Source organism: Sorex fumeus, unplaced genomic scaffold, assembly GCF_029834395.1.
Source record: "Sorex fumeus unplaced genomic scaffold, SorFum_2.1 ptg000079l, whole genome shotgun sequence".
NCBI classification, from domain to species: domain Eukaryota; kingdom Metazoa; phylum Chordata; class Mammalia; order Eulipotyphla; family Soricidae; genus Sorex; species Sorex fumeus.
The window spans coordinates 7634916-7649256 of NW_026606136.1; the positions used below are offsets into that span (position 1 = coordinate 7634916).

The following is a 14341-nucleotide window of genomic DNA, read 5'->3' on the forward strand; positions in this document are numbered from 1 at the left end:
TGCCGGGTCTGGCTCTCCCGGACTCTGCCTACTCCGTGTGTGCGTATCTGACCACACCATTTGCTCCCTGTACACAGTGTCCACACACAGACACACACACACACACACACACACACGTGCTCACATGTGCCAGTAGCTCTGGGTTCTCTTCAGGAGGGAGTAGAGCACGCCCCTAGCATGACCATAGGGGTCTCTCATTCTTCCTGTAAAACAGCTGTTCTGATCTGCTGGGGATCAAGAAATGAATCTTCTGCCAATTCCACTTGAAATTTTTCTCTACCTTGATTCTTCCTTGAGCTCAAGAGTTACACTCTGTATCTCACCAGTGGCTGCCCCGAGTTTCTCCTCTTAGAACCCGGACAGGCATTTCCATTCGGCGTTTCGTGTCATTGTCTCTGCTTCCCCTCCTGGGCTGCCGGGGCCCAGAGTTCACCCGGGCGGCCCGGCCTGAGCCCCAGCCCTCCGGGACCTAGTTCTGAGCCCAGGTGCAGAATGGCACACGTTGACCAAGAATGGCTTATTTTACCAACTTGAAGAGACAGGCTGCTTGTTTCTGCATAACTGTGGTTTGTAAACACTAGGGACGGAGTAGAATGGATTGACTTTTTAGATGCTTGTCAGAATATTATTTTTCGCTTACGTTGAACTGCCCTTGTTCTGTTATGCCATGTTGTTGAAACACTGAGGAGGTCTGCGATGGCATTGGCCTTTCTTATTGTAAGGCTTTTTAATTTAAAAGTCTAATTGCTTGATTTAAGTATTTTTGTTGTCAAACGTGCAGTGTCCAGGGCTTATTCCAGGCTCATAGGTCACTCCTGTCAGGCTCGGGAGCGTGTGTTACGTCAGGGGAAACTGGGTCACCCGTGCAAGGACACACCTCACCGCCGCCCTGCCTCTCCGCCCCTCCCGCTGCCCAGCCACCGCCACCGCGGGCAGCTCCTGCCTGTGTGACCGCATGGCTGGGACTGACAGCACTTTCCCTGACCGCAGTGTGCAGTGGCCTCGGTCCTTCCCCCAGGACTGCCGTGGGTCTGTCTGTCTGCAGACACCGAGGTCAGCGCCGGGCACCAGCCTGCCAAGGCCGCGGAATGCCCACTGCCACCGCCTCGCAGGGAGTCCTGGACGGACCCGCTGCGATGCCTCTCGGCCTGTCGCATCGGTGTGATCACGTGGGCAGTCATAGATGCCTGTGAATGATTGAAAGGAGATCGTGAGCTAAAATCACACTTTGTAAAGGTTTTTCTGAAAACTGTTTTCATAATCGTCTTTCTTTTTTCTTTTAGGCACGGAATGTTAACACCGGTGAATTGGCGGCGATTAAAGTCATAAAATTGGAGCCAGGTAAATTCATTGAAATTTATTGTTTCTTATGGTTTTAAGTCACTGAATTTCTTTAAGTCGTATTTGATAGTGTTTGGCCAACGCCTGTCGTCTTCCCTTCAAGCTTCTGGGAACCGGAGCTGGGATCTTCTCTCCGCCTCTTTGCATCCTAGAGACACTCGGTCAGTCCCGGAACCGTTCCCGCTCAGGTCTTCCCTGGGAAGCTGCCGGGGGCGGAGAGAGGGTGCAGCAGGCAGGGCGCTGGCCGGGTTCCGTCCTCGCACCCTGTATGGCCCCAGAGCCCCACCAGGAGTGACCCCTGAGAACAGCAACGGCAGAACCGTGCCTGGTCCCTGGCACTCCCAAAGAACTAACCGAAGCTAAGCCGACCCGCCAGTCGGAGGAGAGGGCGCCACCCCAGGAGCCGTGCCTTCTCCTTGTCCTTCTGCGCCTGTCCTCCCAGGCCCTGAGAGTCAGTGACCGGCGCCGGCGGGCTTGGGGGCCTGGGGACTTGGCAGCTGCTTCGTTTCTGGCCCTCAGTCCCATCGCCTCCGCAGCTGCACGGCCCCTTGGTGGGAAGCAGACGCCCGAGCCTCCTTGTTCAGCCTCCGTCTGCTCGCTCTGGCCTGCCCCTGCGTCCCTCACCCCTGGCCACTCCCCTCACCCCCGTCTCTCGTCCCGCCGGGGGCCCCAGAGGCACAAATGGTGCCCGAGTTTGCGGGGAGGAGACGTCCGTGTGTGCTTCTGTGTTTCTGTGGCAGGGCGGGCGGGACCATGCCGGGGCCCCTGTGGTCTCGGGTGTGGCCCCTCCCTGCCGGCCTTGCTCAGACAGCCCCTGCCACTGCGTGTGGGGGGCGCCGAGCCCAAGGCCCACCACACGTGAAGGCCAGCAGGACACTCCCCAGACGCACACGGGTTGGTCAGCCCGGCTGCGCCCTGAGGGTTTTCCTTTTTGCTCTGAATCTCCTCCACAAGAACTTGAAGGAGGGACGTTTGGAATTGGTGACACCTGCAGTGACAGGGTCGCTTGGGCGTTGGCAAGAAGTGACCGTCATTGCCGTGTCCCCTGTCAGAGCTGCTTGTTGGGGCACCAGCTGTGTCCTCCGGAACGGTGCCCTGCTCTGAGCGAGGTGGCCCCCTCGGGAACAGCCATGGCGGCCTCTGGAACCACTTTGGATCTGGGCCGGGTCAGCCCTGAACAGGCCTGGCACACAGGACTCGGTTCGCCTTTGTTATTATTATTTTTTTAAACGTAGGAGTACTGCGATTTATTCAGCCACTGATTAGCTGATTGAAATGGGCATGAACTCCACCTTACTTTTTTTAAAATTTTTTATAATTTTATTTATTGAATCACCGTGAGAGCAGTTACAAAGCTTTCGGGTTTAAGTCTCAGTCATACAATGAAGCACCAGTGCCCATTCTCCACCCCCAACAATCCCAGTGTACCCCCATCCCACACCCTCCCCCTACTGTGGGGCAGATGATTTCCACATTACTCTCTCTCTACTTTGATCACATTCAATATTTCGACACCAGACCCACCATTATTATTTGGGACTTTACCCCAACACTCAGGTCTGCTGAAAAGGCAACAGTAGACAATGTGTTTTCTATTGCTGGTTATGAATAACTTACGATGTTGCACGGCTGAAGTAGTGGCCGCGCGATTTTGAAATTCCAAAAGTTTAACACTTAAATCTGGAGGAATTTCTGCCAAAACCTGCTGGGTTCCGAGATTTGCTCCTGAGTCTCTGGGATCATGGCCGTTGAGCAGCTTGATCAGGAGCCGGAGAGGCCGTTCGTGGGCGATGACTTGGGGTCTCGTTGGGGTGGGGAGGACAGGCCCGGCTCCACCCCATCCCGTGAGGCCCTGCGTGTCTCCTCACTGGGGGCCCAAACCTGACTGTCCAGTGGCCTCTGGTGGGTGGCGGCCACTGAGCCGCCAAGGGGGAGCAGGTGGAGGGACAGCACCCTTTCCTCCCCAGGGTAGCCCGGCGACAGTAACCTACTGTGTGGTCCGGACACATTTCTGCCAAAAGCCGCTGGGTTTCGAGATTTGTTTCTGAGTCTCTGGGATCATGGCCATTAAGCAGCTTGATCCAGAGCCAGAGAGGCCATTTGTGGGTGATGACTTGGGGTCTCGTTGGGGTGGGGATGAAAGGGCCGGCTCCACACCCATCCTGTGAGGCCCCACGTGTCTTGTCACTGTGGGCCCAAACCTGACCATCCAATGGCCTCTGGCGGATGGCAGCCACTGAGCCGCAAAGGGGGAGCAGGTGGAGGGACAGCACCCTTTCCCCCCAGGGTAGCCCAGCACCAGTAACCTACTGCAGGGACCCGATGTATTTCTGCCAAAAGCTGTTGGATTTCGAGATCTGTTTCTGAGTCTCTGGGATCATGGCCGTCAAGCAGTTCGATCAGGAACCAGAGAGGCCGTGCCTCCAATGATATAGCTGAGCCGGAGGTGGTCTGTGGGTGAGTCTCCCACATACCTAACTTTTGGCCGTTTCCTTTCTTGGTAAACTTTGCCCAAGTTTTTGGGGTCTGGCCAAAGGCACAGCAGCAATGTTGGGGTATCTGGAAGTCTGAAGGTGCCATGAGGCTGCTGATGCACTCGCCTCACAGGCGCAGATCACCTGCTGGCGGCACCAGACCCCCGTGGTTCACCTTTGAAGGTCTGTGTAGAGTGAGGGGGCTTCCGTTGGTGGCCGTGCTGCTCACCAGTCGTTTGTTTTCCGACTGAACGGGCTTTTCTGTTACCTGTCCAGATGATTCTCATGAAAAGAGACGGATAGATCAGCCGTGCTCTGCCTCCCAGTCTCTCCCTCTTGCGCTTTCACAGACTCCACCTGGAATTGTACATTCTGGGGCAGGGGCCACCCTCGTCCGCTGTGGTGCCCGGGCGCCTCTGGCCAGGGCGGAGCCCGGGAGGGTCCTGCCGGCACTGCCCCAGCCCGGAAGTTTCGTGGGGCATTTCTGTATTCTTGCCCACTTACATCCCGTGAAAAATGTAGGCTCAGCCCAAACACCAGCGCCGGCTGCGTGTGTGGCGGATGGCTTCGGGCCTGGCCCCTGGCCCCACTGCCGCGGGGAGGGCGCAGCTCCCTCTGGGGGTGGCTCTGGGCTCTGGGGCCGGCTGCGCTCCCGGCCCTGCCTCCTGCTGCCCAGGGATGTGGGCGGCCCCGTCTTCTCTGCCAGCGGCAGTCCCTCCTCGGGCAGCTCTCGCGCCCCAGCCCCCTCTCCGCCAGCCTCACGCTTCACCGTGGAGGGCGGGAACTCGCCGGGAGCTCCTGAGCATTCCTAGTGCGAGTGGACGGGTGGCCTGGGAACCCGCCTGACAGCTTGTCGGCTCATTAGACACTGGCTGTCACCCTTTGCTTCTGTGGCCCTCGCAGGCGCGTCAGGATAGCCTGAAGTTAGTTTACCTGAGCGCAGGGAGGGGGCGGTGCCTGTCTCAGAAGCGGGGACGCCACAGCCCTGCCGAGGGCGCGGACCCCATCGGGAGCTGCCGCGGGGGTCTGTTCCTGTGGTTACTGTGCCTGCCAGAAAGGGGCTCTCTGCTGCGCGCGCATGCGTGTGTGTCTGTGTGCTTGTGTGTCTTGTGTGTGTGTGGTGGGGGGTGGTTGTGTGTGATAGAAGGGCAGTAAGGGCGTATCAGCAGTCAGATGCGTCAGCTGGTGTCGGGAGGGGCTTGTGATTTGGAGAAGACCCGTGGCGGTCCTTCTTTCCACCCGGCCCTGGCCGCAGGGACACAGGTACGCGAGGGCATTTCCCCCGTCGCTCTGGGTGCCCTCGTGTCTGCTGTCCCCTGGGGGAGAGTTTCTTTTCTGACTCTTGTCCAGCTTAAGCGCCTTGCCTGGTGAAAAGCAAGTCAGTTTCTCAAGCGTCTGGAACGACTGTGACGGTGCAGAGGAACGTTGCCCTGTGCTCTCAGGATATTTTTTATTCTTGTACATAGGATTTCCCAGGACAAACTCCTGACTGGTCAGAATAATTTTTCCGGCATTTTAATATGTGGGGAAAAAAGAATTTCAGCATTTGGGCCGGAGTGATGGTACGGCAGGGAGGGGGCTTGCGCCCGTGTGGTCCCCCCAGGCCTGAGCCTCTGCAGAGCGATCCCTGACCCGGAACCAGGAGCCAGCCCGAGCACGGCCAGGGAGGGCACCTTGTAGGGTGTCCGGGCTGGAGGGCCAGCTCTCCGGGCCTTTCACGCTCCGTGACAGGCGGCGTCTGGGAAGCCCTGCACTCCGGCGCGCTCAGCAGAGGCGCCGGATGCTTCCTGGGCCTGTGCCTCACCGTCCGTCCTGCGCCCATGCGCTTGCTGCAGGGCCGCGGGGCTCGGCCCCTCTGCGCCACCCGTTGCCCGCTGCTCTCGAGGGGGCACGGCCCTCTGCGCTGCCTGGAGGGAAGCCTAAACTTTCAGCTTGGAACCCGCTTGCCCTCGGGTGTGTTTTCTCTCTTTGATCCTCCTTTGTGATCTGAGAGTGACGCAAAGCGGCACCTGCTTGTCTCGGCCCTGTGCTCAGGGGCCAGGCAGGACAGTGGGGGGATGCTCGCCCTCCTGTGGCCGGCCCATGCTCGTGCCCCCCAGGAGTGAGGGGCCCTGAGCCCAGACGAGGAGCTCGCCGGGGGAGAGCAGCAGACGGCCTGCAGGCCTGAGCGGGTGCCCGGGACGGAGGGGGCGGGCGTCGGGGCCCCCCTCTCCGGCCCAGCTCCTGGCGAATAAAGGACAGACTTTGTTGTTTGCAAATAGAATTAGTCTCCAGGTTAAGAAATTGATTCATTTGATCCAGATCATTGATCCCCGTTGCGGGCAGATCCTTTCAAACGAGAAGCCAGGGGCGCGGCAGCTGCCGCTGGGCGTCTCCTGTCTGTCGGCATCCCACGCCCGTGTCAGCAGCAGCTGGAACAGGAACCCACTTTGGTCTCGCTCAGGGCGCCCCATGCCGGGGGGGTGGGCAGTGCGGCTGTGCAGCTTCTGGCCGCCGGAGCGCTTTGCGCTAGACCAGCTCAGTCCGGCTGCTCCCCTTGGTCCGTGTGGCCACGTGTGGCGTCTCTTTCGGAAACCTGCATCGCCGAGACCCCGGCAGAGGTGGTGGCCGTGTGGCCGCCGTCTCACCCTCACACAGGGCTGCTCTCGAGGCGTTTGCTCGGGGCCGTGTCCACTCTGCCCAGCACAGCCCTGGCGCCCGTTGCGCTGTGTGCGTGGCCAACCCCCGTTGCCCGCAGGCCAGGGTCGTCCTCTCATTTCCAGCAGCTCTTAGTGAAAGTCAGCTTCTCTGCCCTGGCACTTCCTGTTCATTTCTCTTTTTAAGTAAGTTCCAAGTCTTCCCACCTCGAGTAACCCCAGACCTGAGGGGAGGTCGGAGGAAGAGCGGTTCTGACATTTTACCAGAATTCCTCACTAGAGCTACGGTGTGCACCTGCTTCATCTTTTCCTCCACTGGCGATGACTCTTTCTCTAAACGTTTCAGTGTGTTTCCTTAAAACAATGACGTCTTCTTTTTGTTTGTTTTATTCTGGGGCCACACCCAGCAACATTCAGGGCTCACTCCCGGCAGTGCTCAGGAGGCCTTGGGGGGCAAGGAGCTGAGCCCGGCCGGCTTCACCCACGGCAGGTGTCTTGGCCACGATGCTCTGGGTCCAGCCCCCAGGCAGGGACAGTGGTGAGCGATCGGAATCGGACTCAGTGCTGTACTTGGTTCACGGGCCCTGTTCGGATGCTGTCGCCTGCCCTGAGTGTCCCCGTGAGGCAGACACACAGGGCACCAAGTGCCAGGCTGAGTGCCAGGTCTCTCGACCACCTTCAGCGACAGTCCCTGAGCCCTTGGCGCGAATCTGCCGTGTGTCGTGGTTGCGAGGCAGAGGCTGCCCCTCTCCGTGGGACAAGCCGGGAAACGCTGAGTGGCCGCGCGCGTGGCTCCATCGCCGCATCCCTCTGACGTGGCCGGGGCGTGGGGGCCTCCCCTCCCGCCGCTGCTGTCTTTGCAGGGGAGACCCGGTTCCTGTCACCCCCAGTTTGTGCTTATCCGCGTGCTTGCTGAGCCCCGTCGGGGGCGGGGGGGGTCGCCGAGTCCCTGGGAGTGCCGCTGGGGTCCCGCTGGGGTCCGCAGGGCGGAGTCTTCTCCCGGGCCGGCTCCTCGTCCCAGAGGGGGTGTCTCTGCAGGTCTCTGTGGCACGTCAGTCTCCTGGCACCGGCCCCAGCGGAACGCCCGGACCGAGGCCTTAACCTGAGTGCTCGGACCCTGCTCTCCTGCCTCTTCCTGACATGCTCGAAGCCGTGCCCAGGGGCAGCCGCAGCCCAGGCCCAGCCGGGCGAGCCGGGAGCAGGCGGCCAGGGCGCCGGTGCCCCGCGTGGCATGTTGGAGGGTCCCGAGGGAACGTCGCCCTGTCTCCTCGCCTGCTGCCGCTCTCCTTGTGAGAAGCACTTCCCTGGCCTCCGTCTGGGCTTCCCCCAAGGGCGCATTTTCATCCATTTTTTTTATTTCCTTCCCTTTCAAACTTGCTTACTCCAGATCCCTTTGAACTTTGCCCTTCTTGCGTAACGGGGTCCCCTCTCGCCCGCGGTCGTCACTCGCACACCCTGACTTGCCTCGCCCCGTCAGGTGAACACCGGAGGGGCCCCGAGACTCTCCTGGGAGCGCGCTTGTGGTTGGTTCTGCTGCTTCGTTTACAGATAAGCCAAGACTCTGTTGGCCCTATCGATGCATCTGCATCGCAGGGAGGAGCCTGGAGGCATCTTACTCAGAGGGGGCAGCCTGGGGTCATGCTGCCCCGCGGCCACCGGGCGCTCTGGGGACTGGATGGGAGGAAGGGACCGGCTCGGCTGCCGGGGAGCTGGACGGGGAGGGAGGGACCGTCTCAGGGCTGCTGGGGGCTCTGGGACCTGGACGGGAGGGAAGGGATCTTTTAACCCAGAGGAAGTGAAATTCCCATGTGTGGGGGCAGGGGAGAGGCGGGGGGGGTGGGGATGACGGTCAGGGGCGTGGGTAGCAAGGGGGAAGATAGGCTGGCAGCGCCGGACCCTTTCTGTCCTTTGCAAGTGTCTGGGCATCAGAGAAGGTCCTGAGACCGACGTTTGGCTTCTGTTGTGAAAGGCAGAGAGATGCCGCCGCGCGGGGGCCCTTGCCCACTCCCGCCGCCATCCACGGTCCCCGAGCCCCCCGGAGTGAGCTCCAGCCCTGCTCGTCGGGGCCCCGAAACAAGGAATAGCAGAAGCCAAAGGTCTAGCAGGAACGTGGTCCTACGTGCACTGAAATCGGGGTTCAGGGAAGGAGCCGCGCTGGGAAGGGGACGGCGACTGCTGTGACGGGGACCCCCAGGACAGCCACCCAGAGAGGCGCGGAATAGCTCGGCCCCAGGCGGGGTGTGCAGGAGCGTCTCCCGGCTGTTGTGACTCAGTGAAAGTGTCTTACTGAGTCAGGAGGCGAGTTCTGAGGAGAACTTGGGCTTCTCCGAGAGGGCGGTGGCGTGTGCCTTCGACAGGCCGGGGGCTGCAGGGGACATCTCGCACCCGGAGCTGTTAGGGCCATGCAGAGTCTGGGGAACGCGCTCCTTTCTTTCTTCAACGAAGGCGCCGTAGTTTGCAAAGTTATTCGTGGCTGAGTTAGACACGCAGCGTTGCCGCACTGACCCCCGCACCAGCGCCAGCTGCCCCCGCCGATGCTCGCAGGTGTCCTCCCGGGTCCCTTTCTCAGGCCCGCTCGAGTTTGGGTCTCCTGATTCCCGAGTGCTGACTCCGGTTCGGATATCGCCGCCGCCCCGTAACGCCCCCACGTCCCTGAGCCCTGACTGGCCCGTGCCTTCTCCTCCGTCGTCCCTCCCCTCCCCTTTCTGTCCTTCTCTTCCCTGTACTTGGGCCCACGCTGATCTGGGCGTCCCCGTTTTAAAGCATTGCATTCCCTCATCCGGTTATTCGAAGTACCACAGAGAAGCGATATCCTGTGTTTATTTTCTCACTTACCTCATTTCACGTGATACCTTCCAGTACCATCCACGTTGCTGCAGATGATGTGATTCCATTGTTCCACAGAACTCTACTAATCCTGTGTGTGTGTGTGTGTGTGTGTGTGTGTGTGTGTGTGTGTGTGTCGGTCGGTCGTTGGGTTCTAGGATGGCTCCAGTCTTAGACGAGAGCCGGGTGCTGCAGTGGACAAAGTTCATCCACCTCGTCCAGGTTCCTGTGTACCCAGGAAGGAGGAAAACATGGTTACGAGGCAGCAGCTGTGGCCTGCCAGGTTGCCAGACAAGGCCTCCGGGGTTCTGTGTTAGGACTGAGCTGTGCAGGCTGTGTGGGTGAGAGAGAGTGAATGACCTTCCGTTTGGGCTGTCGGTGATGGAGATTGTGTGGCTGTGGCTGTTAGCTTGATACTCAGACTGGGGGCTCGGGGGGCTGGACCAAGACTTCGAAGGTCGTCGTGTTTGGTAGCATTTGGTTGGGAAGTTGATCGCGGGGATCGAATGCTCTTGCAGTCAAGTCAGGTGAGACTTGATTGTTTGCCCGCGATGGGGGTTTTAGAACAACGCTGACCTTTGCACGTTGATTTCAGAGTCAGCGGGGTCATGGTCTGAGGACTGAATGGCAGGAAGAGAGAAAAAGAAGGAGAGCACGGACGATCCCTTAAGGAAATAAGTCCGCGGGAAGTGCTCCGCGGGCTGGTTAAGCGGGGGAGGAGCCGGCACGGGAAGGGCTTACGTTGAGGAAGTGAGCAGAGTTGTCGGAGACGAATGTTGGAAGGGAATAGAAAGGTGACGGAATCGGAATGATGGAGCAGCTCTGGCTCAGGCCTCCCCCTTGGAAGAGAGGAGCGCCGCTGGGCAGGTCACGTCCTTGCAAAGGGCCCTGGGAGAGGGCAGTGAGGATCCTGTCACCAGCCGCTCCCAGGCGGGGAGCGTCAGAGAGCTGAGGGACAGTGCAGGGAACCCGAAGCTCTTTGGAGAGCCGCCTTGGGGAGCCGGAGCACCTGCCCGTTACCAGGCTTGGGACTTAGACAGCGTCGCCCGCGCAGCTGAGGTCGGAGCCAGTCGCTTCAACCTTGCCTGCTAACCCAGCCCTGTTCCCCCTTCAGAGTTAGTGTTCGAGTATCACCTGAAAACAACATCTTCGCTTGGATTAATGAGTCGTTTCTTTAGAGATCAGTAGGACAGAGAAGTTAGAGTTGGGGGCTGAGACAGGCCCTGCTCCGAGAGAGGTGGGCCTGTCTCAGTTTTCGAACCTCCGATTAGTGGATTTCCCGTCCTGACGGTCATGCAGCCTTGGCACCTTTGCCAGGTCTCCCTGGAGCTTCACAAGCACATTCTTGATTTGTCTTCAGTGTTACTCAGAGCGTACAGGAAGAAAGATCCAGAAATACAGGCGTGTTCAGTGAGAGGGGAGGTGCTTTGCAGAGACGAGAGCCGGGTGCCCGGCCTGGCTCCAGTGCTGCCCGCCGACATGGCGCAGGCTGGCGTCCTCGTTCTGAGCAGTCAGCGGGCAGGCTCTCGCCTTGCACGCAGCTGGCCCGTAAAGGCCCCCTGGCCCCCAGCGCCTCCAGGAGTAAGCTCTGGGCACTGCCGAGTGTGCCCAGAGACGGCGGCCTGGATCAAACTCGGTTTTACCTTTCAGAAGTGAAACCGCACACGTGGCCCTAAAACTGAGCAGGAAAGTCGAGGTAGGACAAGCGTTGGCTGAGACGTGGAGGAAGGGGCCTGGCCGGGCAGCACCTAGGGAGGCAGCCCAGCCTGGCACGGGGCAGAGCTCGGCGCCCCTGAGGTGAGGCAAGAGAGGCTGCGGAGACACACCCGCGCCCCGGCCACCGCGGCAGACACGTCGCAGGAGCCAGAAGCGCCCACGGCCCCTCAGCGGAGTGCACACGGGGGTCCCGGCCCTTTGCTACGTGTGCCCTCGCGCAGCGCTGTGCTTTCAGAGACAGACACATTGCGTGGTCACCTGTGCTCACCTGTGTGTGAGATCGTCAAGAACAGAAGGTGAAATTCATAGGAGCAGAATAGAGGAGTGGTCTGTTGGGTCTGAGGGATACCAGGTATGGTTGGTAAGCACTGTGGCACTGTGGCACTGTCGCCCCGTTGCTCGTCAGTTTACTCGAGCTGGCACCAGTAACATCTCCGTTTGTCCCTATCACGTGCTACTGTAGCCCAGTGGCATCTGCTCGCTCCAGGAACACGAAGTGAGACTTGTTGTTACTGTTTTTGGCATATCAAATATTCCACCGGGAGCTTGCTAGGCTCTGCCGTGCGGGCGGGATACTCTCGGTAGCTTGCGGGGCTCTCCGAGAGGGACAGGCCCAAACCCAGGTCGGCCGCATGCAAGGCAAACGCCCTACCCGCTAAGTAGGTTAAAAAAGAAATTAATAACCCATGGCATAGGTTCTGCATTGTTATGAAATAGAAAATAATGCATGCCTATTCACACTCTGCAGTATGTACCCTCAAGTTTTATGCAGGAAAAACTTAGGAAGAGGAAAGAGGCAAACAGTGATGGTTGGAAACTTAATGCCCTCCTTTCAGTAGCTGACAGAACACCACCACAGCTGGCGGCCAAGGAGTCAGGTCCTTGGAACCAGGACTGGGAAGGCTCGCCCAGCGGCCAAGAAAGGCCCGAGAAGTCCTGTGGACTGGCCCCAGGACCAGGCAGGCCAGCCTCAGACACTCCTGCCACCCGACCGCGTGTGTTCTAGTGCCTGCGAATGATGCTCGCGGTACCCAGATGCTCCTCGGCAGAAGGACCAGCGCCCACTGCTCTGTTGGGGCTTGGGGCCACACCTGGCAAGGTTTTTTTTTTTCCCCACTGGAAATCCGGAGAGTTTGCACAGAGAGCAGCCCTGAGTAGTTCACTTTATTCATGCAGAACACCAAATAATAGGATTGCTACCAACCTTCCACAAACCCGTTTCAAAAAATAAAGAGGAAGGGACAGCCACCTACTCCCCGCCAATGTCACTTTTACTGGTACCAAAGCAAAGGGATTCAGAGACTTCCCGAGGAAACCCAGACCAACCTTAGGAATATGCGTGAGGACATGACCACCCGTCACACCAAACAAAAGACAAATGCAGGGTTAGCTTGACAGAATGAAACTGTCTTTAAGTAGGCTTTAAACTATTTTATTATTTTTTTATTTGTTTGCTTTTTGGGTCACACCTGGCGATGCACAGGGGTTCCTCCTGGCTCCGCAGTCAGGAATTACTCCTGGCGGTGCTCAGGGGGGACCATATGGGATGCTGGGAATCGAACCCAGGTCGGCCGCGTGCAAGGTAGACGCCCTACCCACTGTGCTATTGCTCCAGCCCCCGCTTTAAACTATTTTAGTAGAATCAAGTCAGGACTGAAGGATCAGCCTGGTGGGTCGGGACTTTCCTTGCATGCAGCCAGCCCAGGTTCAGTCCCTTACACCAGATACAGTTCCCAGAGCGTCCTGGGAGTGCTCCCTGAGCACAGCCAGGAGTAAGGGGGGGACCCAGCCCTCCCAGACAGCCCTCAAGACAGTGGCAAGTCTTGGTAAGATCATGGAGTGATTGGGCCTGCGTACACTGCTAACAGTGATGTGAAGGGGACAGCCACTGACAAAGTTCGACCATTCCCCGATCAAACGTTAGAACTTTTATTCCTCAGATAGATGCAGGAGAAGTGAAAACACATTTGCACTAAACTGCGTGTGAATGATCAGCCCAACATCCTGCTCGGTAGCCAAGAGTCAAAGAACCCAAGTTATTGGTTAAGTGATGAGTGGATAAACTTAGAGTGGAATGTTATGCTGTAAAAGGAACCAGGGCCAGAGAGATGGCTCAGTGGGCAGCGCGCATACAAGGCATGTGCTTTGCAGGCCAGAGACCTCGCCTTGGTCCCCAGCACACTGCCCCGAGTGACCTAGAAATGTCCAGTAAGGATGAACCCTGTGGAGTTCCCAACACCGAACGAAAGGAGCCAGCCGGGAGGCCTCAGAACTGCCTGCCGCACGCCCACGATGGGCAGGTGCACTCCTGTAGAGTGCTCCTATGAACACTCACATCGCCAGAAGTCTAGAGGGCACGGCTTGTGGCCGCTGTCCTGCCAGTGTGTTAAAGACCCTCGAGTCGAGGGCCCGAGGTCGTGCAGGCTGAGCCCGCCCTTGGTGTGCAGAGGCCTGGGTCGCGTCCTCGACACCCCCCGGGCCTGAGCCCGAGTTCCGGGAGGAGCCCAAGAATGCAGGATGGTCCCCACAGCAGCAACAGCCTTTGACTTGTTGCTTCGCTGGTCCCGTCAAGGCTGCTGAAGAGAACACGTTGCAATCTCAGTACGAGGCTGAACGGTGAAATGCAAGTACACGGAAGACACAAGAATACGTGTACGCTGCTCGAACTCGCGCTTAGAATCTGTTGCAGAACCAAACCAGACGAGAGCTGCAGGCTTCGGGCTCTCGCTGAAGCACAGCAGGCTGAGCCAGCGAGCTCTTGGCGGAGAGCAGGGACGTGTCCGCGGACACGAGGGAAGCGCTCTGGGAGACGCAGGCAGTCGGAAGCCGGGAGAGCCAAGCGCCCCAGAAGCTGCCGAGGGCCGCTGGGAGCTGAGGGAGGGTCGGGAGCGGCCGTGTGTCCCTTGGGAGGGCTCGGGTTGAAGGGAGAGCGGAGGGGGGGAGGTAGGGGTGGGCAGGTGAGTCCCCGAGGTGGCAGGCGACGTTCTCAGCTCGCTCCCCCTGCGCTTACCTGGGCGTGGCATTTCCTTGGTTCTCGCGCTGGGCGTGCTGCATCCCGGACGTCCCTCGATCCTGACACACAGGAGGTTGCTCCCCTTGGGAGAGAGTCAGTGTTTTGCCCTGTGCGCAGGCAGTGGGGAGAATACATTGTTGTTTTTTTAGTATTGCTTTTTATTCAGCCATGGGTTCGGCTGATTAAAATGGGCATGAACTCCACGAGAACGCGTGTTAAATACGTACAGAGCCATTTTATTGCCTGGAGGGGGGCTATGGGGGAAACGCCAGACGCAGAGAAGGTAGCACACAGAACTTCCCTGGAGACTCTGCCCTCCCGCCTCGTTTTCCTGC

At 59.0% G+C, this 14341-nt stretch overlaps 1 protein-coding gene across 2 annotated transcripts in view; it reads left to right on the forward strand.

The window, feature by feature from the left end:
- MAP4K3 (mitogen-activated protein kinase kinase kinase kinase 3) overlaps positions 1 to 14341 on the forward strand; it is a 135426-nt gene that overhangs the window by 36227 nt on the left and 84858 nt on the right. For both annotated transcript variants that reach the window (XM_056130572.1, XM_056130573.1), the window contains exon 2: positions 1284 to 1341. In XM_056130572.1, the coding sequence (XP_055986547.1) occupies positions 1284 to 1341 (58 nt within the window). The remainder of the gene's footprint in view (positions 1 to 1283; positions 1342 to 14341) is intronic.